Source organism: Bufo gargarizans, chromosome 11 (assembly GCF_014858855.1).
Source record: "Bufo gargarizans isolate SCDJY-AF-19 chromosome 11, ASM1485885v1, whole genome shotgun sequence".
NCBI classification, from domain to species: Eukaryota; Metazoa; Chordata; class Amphibia; order Anura; family Bufonidae; genus Bufo; species Bufo gargarizans.
Window position 1 is genome coordinate 85,368,135 of NC_058090.1, and position 15,065 is coordinate 85,383,199.

The 15,065-nt window shown below is 42.9% G+C and overlaps 1 protein-coding gene across 1 annotated transcript in view; it reads right to left on the minus strand.

The window, feature by feature from the left end:
- The window catches only part of LOC122921383, an 81,205-nt gene that overhangs the window by 16,087 nt on the left and 50,053 nt on the right, over nt 1-15,065 (minus strand). Inside the window, exons 14-16 of the mRNA XM_044271360.1 lie at nt 2,317-2,406; nt 1,674-1,694; nt 457-714 (exon numbers count right to left, since the gene is read on the minus strand). Coding sequence (XP_044127295.1) covers nt 457-714; nt 1,674-1,694; nt 2,317-2,406 — 369 coding nt within the window. The remainder of the gene's footprint in view (nt 1-456; nt 715-1,673; nt 1,695-2,316; nt 2,407-15,065) is intronic.

Below are 15,065 nucleotides of genomic sequence, written 5' to 3' on the forward strand. Positions count from 1 at the left end.
CTGGTACAGATACTAGGGTAGTGAGCTCCAGAGTCAATTAACCCTTTCCACATGCACTAAAGTGTTTTGCCATAAACAAGCGTTACCTTACTGTCTTTATCCAAGCACAGCCTTGAAAGTAGATCTAAACCATTCAAAATGTCAGTTCTCTTTCTCTCAGGGGAAGTCTCTCTGTTCAGTAGGTTTTTTGTTGCATCTTTCAGTCTCGGGATGAAGGTTCCCTGGACTAGGTCTAGCTTTTAGCAGCTCACACTAACATGCCCTTTCTCTGGGCCGGCTCAGCAAGGGGGTGGAACCAGCCCATCACCCGGGCAATTGCACCAAGATTGCCAGTTTTAACTAATTACTGCCCATAGACAACCATTACTGATAACTAGTGCATAAGGGAATTGGTACATTAACAATAAATCACAACATTCACTCTGTAGCAGTTAGTGAACTGGTAGAATTACTCACCATCACGGACATCCAGTCTAGCGGGGTCGCTTATTTCTCCAGTACTGGTCTGACATCCGTAATTTCCACTGTGTGATGTTCCAGCATTTTGTATTGTATAGGATTTTCCACTGTGCACTTGCACATGGTCTTTGTACCATATATACTTCAGATCTTCTCCTCTAGTAGCCTCCACATCACAGGTCATTGTTATAGACTCCGTTGTGAATATCTTCTTGTAGTTTGGAGTGAAGGTCACCACAGGTCTGATGGAGGCTCCTATAAGACATCATGTATTACACTGAGGAATTCTAGACAGTCTTTTCCGAGAACCAATCAGGTGCCAATCAGGGCAATCTCCCCCCCCCCGTTCTTCCTCCCAGTGTCATGTGATCATCCTTCCTTTTTCTCTCTCCTGGTATTTCCCTGCCAATTCTCAAAGTAAAATGGCTCTACGCGTAGTTTTATGTGGTTCGTCAGTAAAACATTGGATTCAGTTTCCTACTACGTTTTTGAGAAATTCGGAACCAATCATTTTAGTTCAGAATCGATTCGCTCATCCTTACCCCGTACATATTAGAATATTGTCAGCCAGCCCCCAAGTTTTTTTCTGGTTGGTGTTTGTAAAAGGCGTTTTCTGGGATTTTCATATTGATGTCTTCTCCTGATTACCAGGTTGGTGAGGGTCTGGCTCCTGGCACCCTGGTAAGCTGTATTAAGAGGTCATGGAGCTGAGCTGCAATACCGGGCACAGCCTCTATGTAATGAAAGGCACTGTGCTGCAAGGAGGACGCGGCACTCACCGGAGCTGTGGTGATCGCCGTAGCTTCCTCAAACAGCTGATCGGTGGAGGTGTCAGGTGTCAGGCCACAACCAATCTCATATTGATGACCTATTTTGAGGGTGAGCCATCAATATGAAAATCCCACAGAAACCTTTGAAGGGAGAACTCGACCGAAAGCCAGAAAACTGAAAAGTACGCTTTTCAGTGAAGGTTTCCTCAACTTTATTGATATAATAAGTCTATGTACATCTTTAATGTAATAGCTACACCAGGCTGGCCCATGTAATGGTAATTACCTGTATGTTAATCCATGTAAAATGCCACAATGGTGAGAACATGGACTAAACCTCCAAGTAGGAACTTACACAGCGCATTGTGTGATACAAGTGACCTCACGGTTCTCCATATATAAGGTTCTATTATAGAGAATAAAGCATGAAAGGATGAAGCTTACCTTCTCGTAGGAGAACCAACCCTGTAAAACAGAAGAGAAGTAGCATTATCAGGTTCATTGGAGGTTGTTGCTACTAGTGTTGAGCGAATCGAAGTTCACAAAGTGGACTTCGATCCGAATTTCAGGGAAAATAAGATTTGCTGCAAAGCCAAATTTTCCTTGTGCTTCGTGGTAACAAATCAAATTTCCCTAAAATGGCGGTAAAAAAAAATTATACTCACCTCATCCATTTGCGTGCGAAGACTCCGCCGATTCCATCTTGATTGAAGATCCAGTGTGAAATCTTGTGCGCGGTGAAGTATGATGTCACCTCGCCGGCCAGTGTGATGATGTTATCACACGCACCGCGTGAGATTTTGCGCTGGATCGGATCTTCAATTAAGATGGCCACAGCGGACTCTTCTTGAGCAAATGGATAAGGTGAGTATTTAAATTCTTCATCATCTCAGATGCCGCGATCAGCTATGAACATGGCATCTGAGGGGTTCAATGACTGGGGAGCAGCAGTGTGAAATTCAGTGAAGCAGCCGAATCAAAGTTTTGAGAACTTTGCTCACCTGTAGTTGCTACCCTTAGTGTAAATGCATAACTAGTATTAGTGTAACCCAACAGGAGGTATAAGACCAGCACAATGTCCACTCACAGATGCTTCTGTAGGTGTAGCTGTTCGTGCTTGGAAATCTAGAGTCGGTTAAACCAAGGTCCACACCAACTATCAGCAATCTCTCCACACCTGCACCCAAAAGAGATATTAACTACTGTACCTTTTTGTTGGCCACTTAAATTAATATTCAGAAACAAATTAGCTTTTTAGGTGGTAAATAAAAGTTAAAGAAACACTATACCTAGAAAGAAAGGGTACAACTACACAGGCAATACTCCTTCCCCTATTGTCAATCTGCAGCATTTTTGGAAACAAATATAGGGGTTGATCTCCTGCTGATCAGTTCAATCTTCACTACAGTCCAGCTGAGGGAGTTGGGCTGAACATTCATTTTGTCCTACTGAAGATTGGGGGGAGGCTCCTGCTGCAGCCAGTTATGGTATGATTGAATGTGCAAGTCCCCTAGGGGGACTTGAAAAGAGTGAAAGAAAAAGGTAAAAAAAAAAAAAAAAAAAGTTTTAAAAAATATATGGAAAAATTAATCTAAAAATGCAAAATACCTCTTTTCCCTATATTAAAAGTAAATAATAAAAAAAATAAGGTTCATAGGCATTACCGCATCCCAAAATACTTGTACTCTTAAAATATGCATATTTTTCCCATGCAGTAATTGCCGTAATGAGGAAAAAAATCTAAATAACTGATTTGCCCTTTTTTGTCAGTTCATCTGCTTCAAAAAAATGTATTAAAATTGATCTAAAAGTCATACACACACAGTACAGCTCACCATTTGGAATTTTTCTAGCTTCCCACTACACTGTAAGTAGTATTAGCGGTGCCATTACAAAGTGCAGCTTTTCCTACAGAAAACAAGCCTTCATATGGCTATATAACCTCAAAAATGTAAGAGCTATGGCTCCAGGAAGGCAGGGAATGAAAAACAAAAATGCAAAAACAGAAAATCGCCTGGTTGGGAAGTGGTTAAAGGCTACATTTTCTTATAATATGTGGTTGTAATTACCTTGGTGAAACAATACTTATTTGTTCATGCAAGTGCACATGTAATAAAGCAGTGACTTTCTGACCAGGGTGGCCTCTCCTCAGGATCAGTGGGGTCTGACACTTTCAACACTCCCCTTCCAACTCTTTTCAGTTAATTTGCTTCACATACAGTGGATATAAAAAGTCTACACACCCCTGTTAAAATGTCAGGTTTCTGTGATGTAAAAAAAAAAAATGAGACAAAGATAAATCAGAACTTTTTCCACCTTTAATGTGACCTATACACTGTACAACTCAATTGAAAAACAAACTGAAATCAGCATGGCACATTTTGGCAAGGCAAGATTTGCCCACTCTTCTTTGCAAAAATACTCCAAATCTGTCAGAGTGCGAGGGCATCTCCTGTGCACAGCCCTCTTCAGATCACCCCACACATTTTCAATCGGATTCAGGTCTGGGCTCTGGCTGGGCCATTCCAAAACTTTCATCTTCTTCTGGTGAAGCCATTCCTTGGTTGATTTGGATGTATGCTTTGGGTCGTTGTCATGCTGATAGATAAGTTCCTCTTCATGTTCAGCTTGAAGTCTGAATGTTTTGTGCCAATATTGACTGGTATTTGGAACTGTTCATGATTCCCTCTAGCTTAACTAAGGCCCCAGTTCCAGCTGAAGAACAACAGCCCCTTGGCATGATGCTGCCACCACCATGCTTCACTGTGGGGATGGTGTTCTTTTGGTGATGTGCAGTGTTGTTTTTGCGCCAAACATATCTTTTGGAATTATGGCCAAAAGTCCAACCTTGGTTTCATTAGACCATAACACCTTTTCCCACATGCTTTTGGGAGACTTCAGATGTGTTTTTGCAAAATGTAGCCTGGCTTGGATGTTTGTCTTCGTAAGAAAAGGCTTTCGTTTTGCCACTCTACCCCATAGCCCAGACATATGAAGAATACAGGAGATTGTTGTCACATGTACCACACAGCCACTACTTGCCAGATATTCCTGCAGTTCCTTTAATGTTGCTGTAGGCCTCTTGGTCGCCTACCAGACCAGTTTTCTTCTTGTCTTTTCATCAATTTTGGAGGGACGTCCAGTTCTTGGTAATGTCACTGTTGTGCCATATTTTCTCCACTTGATGACGGTCTTCACTGTGTTCTATGGTTTATCTAATGCCTTGGAAATTCTTTTGTACCCTTCTCCTGACTGATACCTTTTAACAATGAGATCCCTCTGATGCTTTGGAAGCTCTCTGTGGACCATGGCTTTTGCTGTAGGATGCGACTAAATTTTTTTTTAGGAAAGACCAACTAGAGCAGCTGGACTTTATTTGGGGTTAATCAGAGGCACTTTAAATGATGGCCGGTGTATGTTGACTCCTATTTAACATGATTTTGAATGTGATTGCTTAATTCTGAACACAGCTACATCAACAGGTAAAAGAGGGTGTGCACACTTATGCAACCACATTATTATTATTTTTTTTTGTTTTCTTCCCTCCACCTAAAAGATTTCAATAAATTTTTTTACATCACAGAAACCTGACATTTTAACAGGGGTGTGTAGACTTTTTATGTCCACTGTATTAGTAGAGGATACTAGTAAATCCATATATAAATTAATATATACATAAACACATTCTTCAACTTTCCTAGTGTTGAGCGAATCGGAGTTCACGAAGTGGACTTCGATCCAAATTTCAGGAAAAATTTGATTCGCCGCAAAGCCGAATTTCCTCGTGCTTCGAGATAACGAATCGATTTTTCCTGAAATGGCAATAACATTTTTTAAAAGATCATACTTGCCTCATCCATTTAAGCGCAAATAGGTCACCGTGGCCATTTTGCTTGAAGATCCCATGCAAAATCTAGTGCGCGGTGACTTATGTCGTGATGACATCATCAAGCGTCGCTCAAGATTTCGCGCTGGATCTTAAAGCAAGATGGCCATGGCAGCCTCTTCGCGATCAAATGGACAAGTACAATTATTTTTTATTTTTTGCAAACAGAAAAATGCTTTAATATGGACCTCAGATGCTGCGATCAGCGATGAACGAGGCATCTGAGGGGTTCAATGACAGGAGGCGGTGACAAAGTAATTCTTCACGAAAAATGTTTTCGTAAAATTTGGCAAAGCAGCCAAATCGAATTTTAGAGAACTTCTCTCATCTCTACACTTTCTCTTCCAGAATTTAAAAAAAAAAAAAGAAGAGAAGGAGCCTCCCCTTTTTTCTATATCCATATATATTCTATGCCTTGGTCCCTAGCCGATCAGCTATTGCCTTGTAGCGCTGAGCGCCAGGACTACACAATGATCGTTGCTGGTATCCGGAGCACTTCTACCACTGAAGAGAATGGGAACGGCGCTGCATTTACCAGCTCTGTCCACTATACAATGTTGAGTAGCTGTGGCGTTGGAGCTACGATTAAAAAAAGCGAGGGTGAGGGGTATCGAATCCCCACTAATCTGATACTGAAAGCCTGTCTTGAAGATAAGGCATCAATATCAAAATCCTGGAAATCCCTTTAAAGGGGTTGTCCGAGTGTTTAATACTGATGACCTATCCTCAAGATAGGCCATCAATTTAAGATGGTCAGGGGTCCAATTCCTAGTACCCCTGCCGACAATCTGTTTGAAAAAGCTGCACCACTTCATTAGCGCTTAGTCCTCTTCCTAGGCCAGTGACATCACGTTCATTGGTCAGATGACCAAGTTGCAGCTCAGTCCTATGCAATAGACAGCGCTGTGCTTGGTAATTTTCAAGAAGACCATGGCACTCACAGGAGCACTGTAGCCTCTTCAAACAGCTGATCAACAAGGGTGCTGGGAGTCAGACCTCCACTGATTGGACACTTATGACCTTGGGGGTGTATGCAGTTTCCTCCCGCTGCCCGGCATCCACTATAGGTAAACTAACAATGACGGGATAGCCACCACGATCCAGTATCAGGAACCTCCTGGATGCCCTAGGATAGCCCTGATTCAGGATCACCTACAAGGATGGCCTATCACTAAATAAATGACCAGACTAACATAAGTACAAAAAATAAAAACCAAAATTTTGGCCCTGTTCAATCTAGGGCTCCTCAAGGGGACGAAAAAAGGCAATACGTCACAATCGGTGTCACCAACACATACTCAGCACAGATCTAGTACAGGTTAGTCATGCCCCGGGTGTCAGAACATTGACGATAACAGCTGGGTACATAATTGCTGAATACATATTGTTTAAGCTGATTACATATCATTAAGTCACAAGGATAAGGCTGACTACAGTTATGCTCCCTACGACATCAACAATACAATTACCCCACCAGTGTGATCACAGATGTGACTATATGAGACCCAATGAGCTCTCTAAGTTGAAAATATAGATATAGACGAATATAGAGCTTGTCACGTATATTTCTTTATCCCTCCATTGGAAGTATCAAGGCCTGATCCAGTACTCATCCGATACTAAATACTAGATACCAATCTTATGGGGTGTCACCCCACAACCCGTAGCGTCCCACAGCTAGAACATACTTTTGGCACCCAAGTCATGAAATAATAGATGCATGTTGTACTACCAGGTAGTGGTTAATGCAGATAGATTATTATACACCATTAGGCGGTTAAGGGTGAACATATGCAGTAAAAAAAAAGTCACATGCGTCCGCACTGTAAACAATGGTTACTTGCATGCCGCTAGGGATAGATGTATGTGGTCACAGCGGGATGTCTTCAGGCAGGGATCCGACATGATGTAGGACGGACGCCAGGATTGCGGTAAAGCCAGCGTGTCAGATGGAGTGGAGGGCGGGTCTAATTCCCGGTGAGCGATTTAAATCACATGTACCGCTCCTAGTCAGACCAAGTAGCGCGGGACTTCCTGATGACCAGATCAGATCGAATCACATGACTGGAAAGTTGGCATCATAGTAACCATAGCGCCAACCAGGTTGCAAAATCGCATTGTTAAAGAACAAATCAGAGGGAATTGTATCAGCCTCCACATCTATATAAATTAGCAATATACTGGTCCGATAAATATTTTCAAATCCATGGTAAGATGTAAACAAAATTAAGTATTAGGGTGTTAAAGGATGGGAATTTTTAATTTTTTTTTAAAGATTCACCATAAAGTTTTTATTGCATACAGTGGCAATATATTGATATTAATTCAAATAGAAAAAGACACATGGGGTTAGGCTGGTTGCTCACAGGAAGCATGAAAAATCTATATTTTCGTTGAGGCCTGAAGGGGTGACCATATTAAGAGTATAGGTCCACTTTGACTCTTTTTGCTTTAATAACCTATCAACGTTGTCCCCTCTAATAGATGGTCTAATGGTCTCAATCATAGAGAATGTATTGTTTTGGGATCACCGAGGTGGTGAAGTATCACATGTCTGGATAATGGCTTATCGCGTTTATTCCGAATATCTCCTATGTGTTCCAGAATCCTTTTCTTAAATGCTCTGCAAGTTTTGCCTACATATTTTAGTCCACAGTCACATGGGGCCAGATAAACAACACCCATCGTATTGCAGTTGGCGAAGGAACGGGCCCTAAACATCTTAGTTTGCTTATTATCCGTAAAGGTATCGCCTGTATGAATGTATTGACAGGCTTTACATTTACCACACCTAAATGTGCCAAATTTTCTGTTAGTCAACCATGTACTTTTTATGGGGGTTTCAAAGTGGCTCTGTACTACTGAATTCCCTAAACTCCATCCACGTCTAAAAGTAATAGCCAGGAACTCCGGGAGGACTTCCTCCAAATCTGGATCCATTTTTAACAGAGACCAGTACCGGCCAAGAATTTCCCGGATTTGATGGGATGCCGTATCAAACATCCCTATTATTCGGATCACCTCAGTTTGTTCATTCTTCTCTTTAGATTGGAGAAGTCTACCTCTATCCATGATGTTACCGTTTCCCCACGCCTCATACAGACAGGAATCTGGGTATCCTCTTGGTTTGAAGCGATCAAATAATTTAGACGCTTCCCTAGTAAAGTCATTAGAACCAATAATCTCATCTATTGTAGTGAACTCTCTGTAACCTCCGATTCCCACTTTAATAACAATTAAGAGGTGCAGATACGTTTTGCCAGTTTTATAAATATCCGTAACCCCTTAGGAACAATGCAGTTCTTAACCCCTTCCCGACACATGATGTACTATTACGTCATGGAAGCCATTGCGTTCCCGCAATTTGATGTAATAGCACGTCATGGTGATCGGGCGGGCATCAGAGCGGTGCCCGGGATCACTGCAGGGACTCGGCAGTCCCGGTTAACCGGGCCCCTGCTGTATCCACCGGTATCGCTGTTTACAGCGATGCCGGCGGATTAACCCCTTCTATGCCGCAGTCTGCATTGATCGCGACATAGAAGGGGTTTGTGTCAGGTGAGGGAGCGCATCGAGTCCCCGTGCTGCTGTGGCGGGGACTCGATGTGTAAGAAGGCAGCCCGATGCCGTGCAGAGGCTGCCCAATGCCTTGCATGGCATCGCGACCTGCCTTCTATGGTGCCGAGGAGATCCAGCCTCAGGCTGGGTCTAATAGGCAACCTATTCGTGTCCCATTGGTTTCCCGGAGGGGTGAACCTAAAGACACTAGCAGCATTGCCTGGAGCCACCTTGCTTCGTTGTCCGCATGGGGGTCCAGGTTGTTTTGGCATGGTTGTTCCATCTTTGCTGCGGCAGGTAAGTGTTTGATGTTCCGTTGTTACATTGTGTTCTTACCTGCCGTGCAGTGGTTGCATTGTCTTTCTCCCTGTCAGCTACTGGGCCGCTGGAGACGCCGTTCATCCATGGTGATGGATGAACAGGAGGTCTCTGCCCTGTCACGATGTTGAGGGCGATGCAGGGATTCCTAGACTTTTAGGTTCATGGGTATGAGGCCCCTTACCATTGAAGGCGACTCAGCCAGGAGACTAGGGCTATTTCAGGGAAGCTTTAGGAGGTGACCAGCTCCCTTTTCCCTGCCTATGGCTCAGTACTTGGTGACATTGTATGGTGGGGAGTTTCCCCCACTCGCCACCGTGACAGTAAGCCTCACAAAGTGACTTCAGACCTGAACTGGTCCTTAAAAAGTGGGTTTTGGAAATTTTCTGAAAAATTTCAAGATTTGCTTCCAAACTTTTAAGCCTTGTAACGTCCCCAAAAAATAAAATGTCATTTTCAAAATGATCCAAACATGAAGTAGACATATGGGAAATGTAAAGTAGTAACTATTATATCAGTTATCACTATCTATTATAAAAGTAGAGAAATTGAAGTACAATGTGTCACGAGAAAACAATCTCAGATTGACTTGGATAAGTAAAAGTGTTCCTAAGTTATCACCACATAAAGTGACACATGTCAGATTTGCAAAAAATGGCCTGGGAAGGAAGGTGAAAAAACTGGCCCGGGGTATAAGTGGTTAATATAGTTATCCAGGGATTGAATCTCCCACCATGACTTAAGGAATTCTTTATGCATATATGTCACGGAAGGTGTACAGAAAACTAGAAGACACAAAATGAAGATCCGACTGACTGGATCCGAAACTAAGGAACCAGAGGGTAAGCCCTGTAACAGACCTGGCTCTCTCCCTTACTGCTCAGCCTATGCAAAAATCTCTATGGTAGATGATTGCATATCCTCGTTCCTCGACTGTATGACACCTGAACACCCTATAATAGTGAGGGGACACGACCACCGGCTCCCTACACTTAATACGGAGGGAGTCAGGGTCACCTGGGATCCAGCAAACAGGAAAACACAAATGAATGAACAAACTTATCTGTAGAAGACTCAGTAGTAGCATCCAGCATGCACACACTCCAGGAAGTTGTATAAACCGCAAAAGTGATGCAGTATGGGAAGGGATTTAAAGGGATGCAATCAGTACAACTACATGACAGCTGAGAGAGGCTAACGAGATGAGAAAACGAAAGCAAAACAAAAGGAACCTCAAGCAGGAGGTTCTGAAGAACATCTGTCAGAGCTTCTCAGATGTCTGGTGGTGACAATATTATACAGGTCCCTGAATGTTGTCTTTATTGATGGAGTTGTAGTATTAGTGAATGTTAATTCTTTATCCTAAAAAATCTCATTTGCTTCCAAGAGCGACCTGTCTTTGTCTATTTCTGTACTCAAGAATCCAGCCATTCCTAAGATATTGAGTGTAAATAATATTACAGTTAAATAAGTTGAAAAACAGACTTCACAGCTAGGACAATTACCCGTCAAAGGGTGTAATCATTGAGCTAATATAGTTATCAGAATTTACATATTATCCCTCATAAAACTTAACCTTTATTAGGATTTCAAATTATTAAACCCCCCCCCACCCCAAGGAAAACAAGCCTTATTGATATGTAATCAGCTTAAACAATATGTATTCAGCAATTGACTAGCTTACATAAACAATGTGATCTAGAAATGCATTCAGCACATATTTGAATCTGGACATATAGTGATTATGTACCCAGCTGTTATCGTCAATGTTCTGACACACGGGGCATGACTAACCTGTACTAGATCTGTGCTGAGTATGTGTTGGTGACACCGATTGTGACGTATTGCCTTTTTTCGTCCCCTTGAGGAGCCCTAGATTGAAGAGGGCGAAAGGCGTTTGAACTTGGGACCATATATAAAGAGATTTGATATAAATATATATATATATATATATACTATTTTACCAACAGCCATCATAACCACAGATGGATGGACAACTTTGATTACATGGTTGTACCATTGAAGCTTTAGTTGCGGTATTTTTGGTATTTATTGACTGTGTTCACATTTTCATTTATCACAAGTGCACAATTTTGGTTTTTGTACTCATGTTAGTCTGGTCATTTATTTAGTGATAGGCCATCTTTGTAGGTGATCCTGAATCAGGGCTATCCTAGGGCATCCAGGAGGTTCATGATACGGGATCGCCCCTATCGGGGTGGCTATTCTGTCATTGTAGGCAGGGTATACAGTCTCAGGGCCACATATAGGGACAGTGCCCGAGTTTTTCATCATCACTCTTCCTACAAGACGATCAACTAAACTACATCTGACCGTGATAACAGTGTCTAATTTTTGTTTTGGGTTGTTTTCCTTGGGGGGGGGGGGGAGATGTTTAATAATATAAATCCTAATAAAGGTTATGTTTTATAAGGGATAATCTGTGAATTCCAATAGGCAGTGATCAGTAGCACAGTGTCAGTGTCACGGGCTAGCAGGCAATGTGTACTGTGTTTAAAAGCTACAATATAGTAACACTGCAGCGAGTGCGCGCTGACACCGTGTTATTTTATATCAGGGTATAGTGAGGCAATTTATCTATTAGGTATTTATTTCCTGATAGTAAACAGTTACTGTGATATAACAGTGCCCCCCCCCCCACCAGTTGGGGCACACCCTAGCCGGAGTCACTATTTCTAAGAGTGTTGGATTCCAATTTTTTATTTAACTGTACAATAAAGGATTATTATTATAATGTTAACGTTCTGTTCAGGCAGTGTTAGTATGTTCCTACATAGGCCAGCTTTTCTTCTTTTATTCCCATAAGGTGTAGTTACTGTGTTTGCGTATCTTTTGCTTATTATTTCATCTCCATTCTGAAGCCAGGCTGTCCATGAACGAGGACATGTATTTCTGTCCATCAGACACAGGGACAGGACTTGTGAAGTTTATCAGAGCCTGAAATGAGCCATGCACTTGTAAGCCGGACAAGATCAGGACAAGAATCAGCCTCTACCAATGGAACATACTGACTAATACCACCGTGAGAGAGTGGCCAAGAGTGATACCATTTCCAGCAATATGTGGTCATGATAAATATAGCTATGTCCTCCATAACTCCAGTTTTAAAAAGCTGAAACCAGATCTTACAAGCCCAATATATGTGACTAGTACATAGTAATGCAGTTAAAGGGCGAGTGTGCACATATGACATTATGCACAGTGATATATATGATGGGACATAGGCTGCAGCTAGTAACTTGCAGTTATGGCCTCTATTTATATGACATTATTGCACCCCCTCTTGCTGCTCACCATCAGATCGGGACTGAAATACATGAAGATCTTGGTACTTACAGAGTAAGAACACGGATGTCTCTGGGGACATGATGGATGGACGGAGACAATGGTGTCGAGTGTAAAAGGAGAAGTTGATTTTTGTCAGTATCTTCTTGTAAGGAAGTAAGGGGGGGGGGTATCTACATCGTTCCCGTAGAAGTGAAAGAAGCGGTGCACCGACATGCACACTATGGTTCTATTCAGAATTGAAGCTTGTCCCCCCTATTCTCAGGTCGATGTGGGGTCTTAATGGTTGGACCACCTGCAATTCCATATTTATTATCTATTCTGTGTATAGGTAATAAATACATTTTGTGGGTTAACGCCTTTAATAAACCACAGTAAATTATAGTATTAAGCAGTAAAGCAGTTAGTTTATATGCATTCAGCAATATAGTTAGTGAACCTAAATAGATAGGTAGATAGTCTAACACCTGTTAGTTGGCATACTTGGGGTGCATTTACACAACTGTATTTTGAGGTCCGCAAAATGAGGATCTGCAAAAAAAACTGACGACGTCCCTGTTGCATCCGTTTTTTTGCGGATACATTGTAACAATGCCTATTCTTTTCCGCAAAACGTACGGTAAAACTGCGGATCGGATGCGGACCAAAAATACGTTCATGTGAATGGGCCTCATGCTACAAATGTGCACCACAAATTTGGCAAATTTTTTAGCCCACATTACTGCATCTTAAGCCCCGTTTCTGGTGGCCACACGCCTTCACAATGAAGTCACGGCCCGACCAAGCAATGAAAAAATAGCTTGGTCTCTAAGTGGCAAAATGAATACGGGGAAGGGGTAAAGCAAACCCTTCATCCAACCAGTATCTGAGTTAAAATGGAAGAAAGGTTCACAGTGATGAATTGTGGGCAGTGTGCTTCAGGGGTTTGGAGTATAGTGACCTGGAACGAGTGTACTTTGGAGTCTGGACATTTGTGGCCATCTGCCCTTATTACTGCTACCAGCATCCTACTTTATTGCACTTTGAAGGGTTAACTTGCAGTATGATTTATGTTTCATAATGTTGAACTGCATTTTATATGTTTATGGTAATAGATCCTGTTCATTTGCATTGTTATTGGACTGTATTTGCACTGCAGTGTGGAAAGGTTAATGCACAAGCCAGCTAATACTGAGAGACTTTGAGACTTTCCAGTCTATGCATTGAGAAGCTAGTAGTTGTTACCATAAGGGACTATGAAATGTCAGGGAACAGAGAGGAAGGAAAGAGGGTGCACTCTGACTCCACCCACAACCCCTGTCCCTGCCTACTTACACTACCCGCCCCAGGCGACGGGGCGTAACTGGGAGACGCTCCCTTACTTACATAAGTGCATAGAGGAAAGATACGGAAGGTCAACAAGCCAAGGGTCAGAACCAGAAGAAGCGGGAGTACAAATGGAGCAGGCAAATGTAAAGTCAACAGTCAGAGCCGAGGTCAATCCAGGAGAGCAAATACATACAAAGGATGAGACGAAGTCGGGGTCAAAGAATGAGTCAAGGTCACAAGGTCAGGAAGTCAATCAGAACAAGCAGCCGCAGACTAGAACCAAGGAACAAGGAAGCACCAATGGACCAGTATCACAGGCAACCTGTAGCCAGCAGGCTGCCTGTATTTATAGTGGGGAGTGAGGGTCATGTGACGTGGCCAGCGTCACATGACCGACAGACAGGCAAGTCGAGCACCGAGTGATCAGCTCGGTGCTCAAGGCAGACCTAGGAGCAGGGAGCCTCCCAGCTAGCAAAGCCGCCCTGGGAACAAGGCCGAACACAGATCCTCGCTCCCGAAGCTAAGCAGCAGGTCTGCGGCTGATGGGAGACAGAGTGCGCCTTCGCGCCCCGTTACAGAAGAGCTGAGTTTTGTTGGAAAAAAACAGACACAATGATCTTTTGACTGGTTTTACCCTGCCAGACAGCTGCCATATTTTTCGCCCCATTAGACGCACTTTTTCTCCCCCAAAAGTGGGGGGGAAATGGCAGTGTGTCTTATGGGGCGAATGCTTCCATTTTTACTCTGCTAACACTGATATATTGCGGGCCGCGATGCTGCACAATCAGCAGGGAGGGAGGAGCGGCTGGAGGCTGGCAACTGCTGTTGGAATCGCAGCGGGCCCCGCACACAGCAGTATTCATATATAAAAGTGTAGGCAATCCATAAGTAAAGTGTAGGCAATCCATATGTAAAGTGTAGGCAATCCATATGTAAAGTGTAGGCAATCCATATGTAAAGTGTAGGCAATCCATATGTAAAGTGTAGGCAATCCATATGTAAAGTGTAGGTAATCCATATGTAAAGTGTAGGCAATCCATATGTAAAGTGTAGGCAATCCATATGTAAAGTGTAGGAAATCCATATGTAAAGTTTAGCAATCCTCTGCGGTAGCGCAATCCATGTAGTACTCACTATGAAACTCCCGTACTAGCAGGCAGGCTGGCCGGTCACTCCCTTCGTCACGCGCACGCTTCGCCTGCTTCATAAATAAAGTGGGACGATGTGCGTAATGAAGGGAGTGACCGGCCAGCCTGCCTGCTAGTACGGGAGTTTCATAGTGAGTACTACATGGATTGCGCTACCGCAGAGGATTGCTATACTTTACATATGGATTGCCTACACTTTACATATTAATACTGCTGTGTGCGGGGCTCGGAGTAATAGAGTACAGTGACTGCACCGGCCTCCGCCACTATTTCAACACCAGTTGCCAGCCTCCACCCCCTGTATTGGGGGTC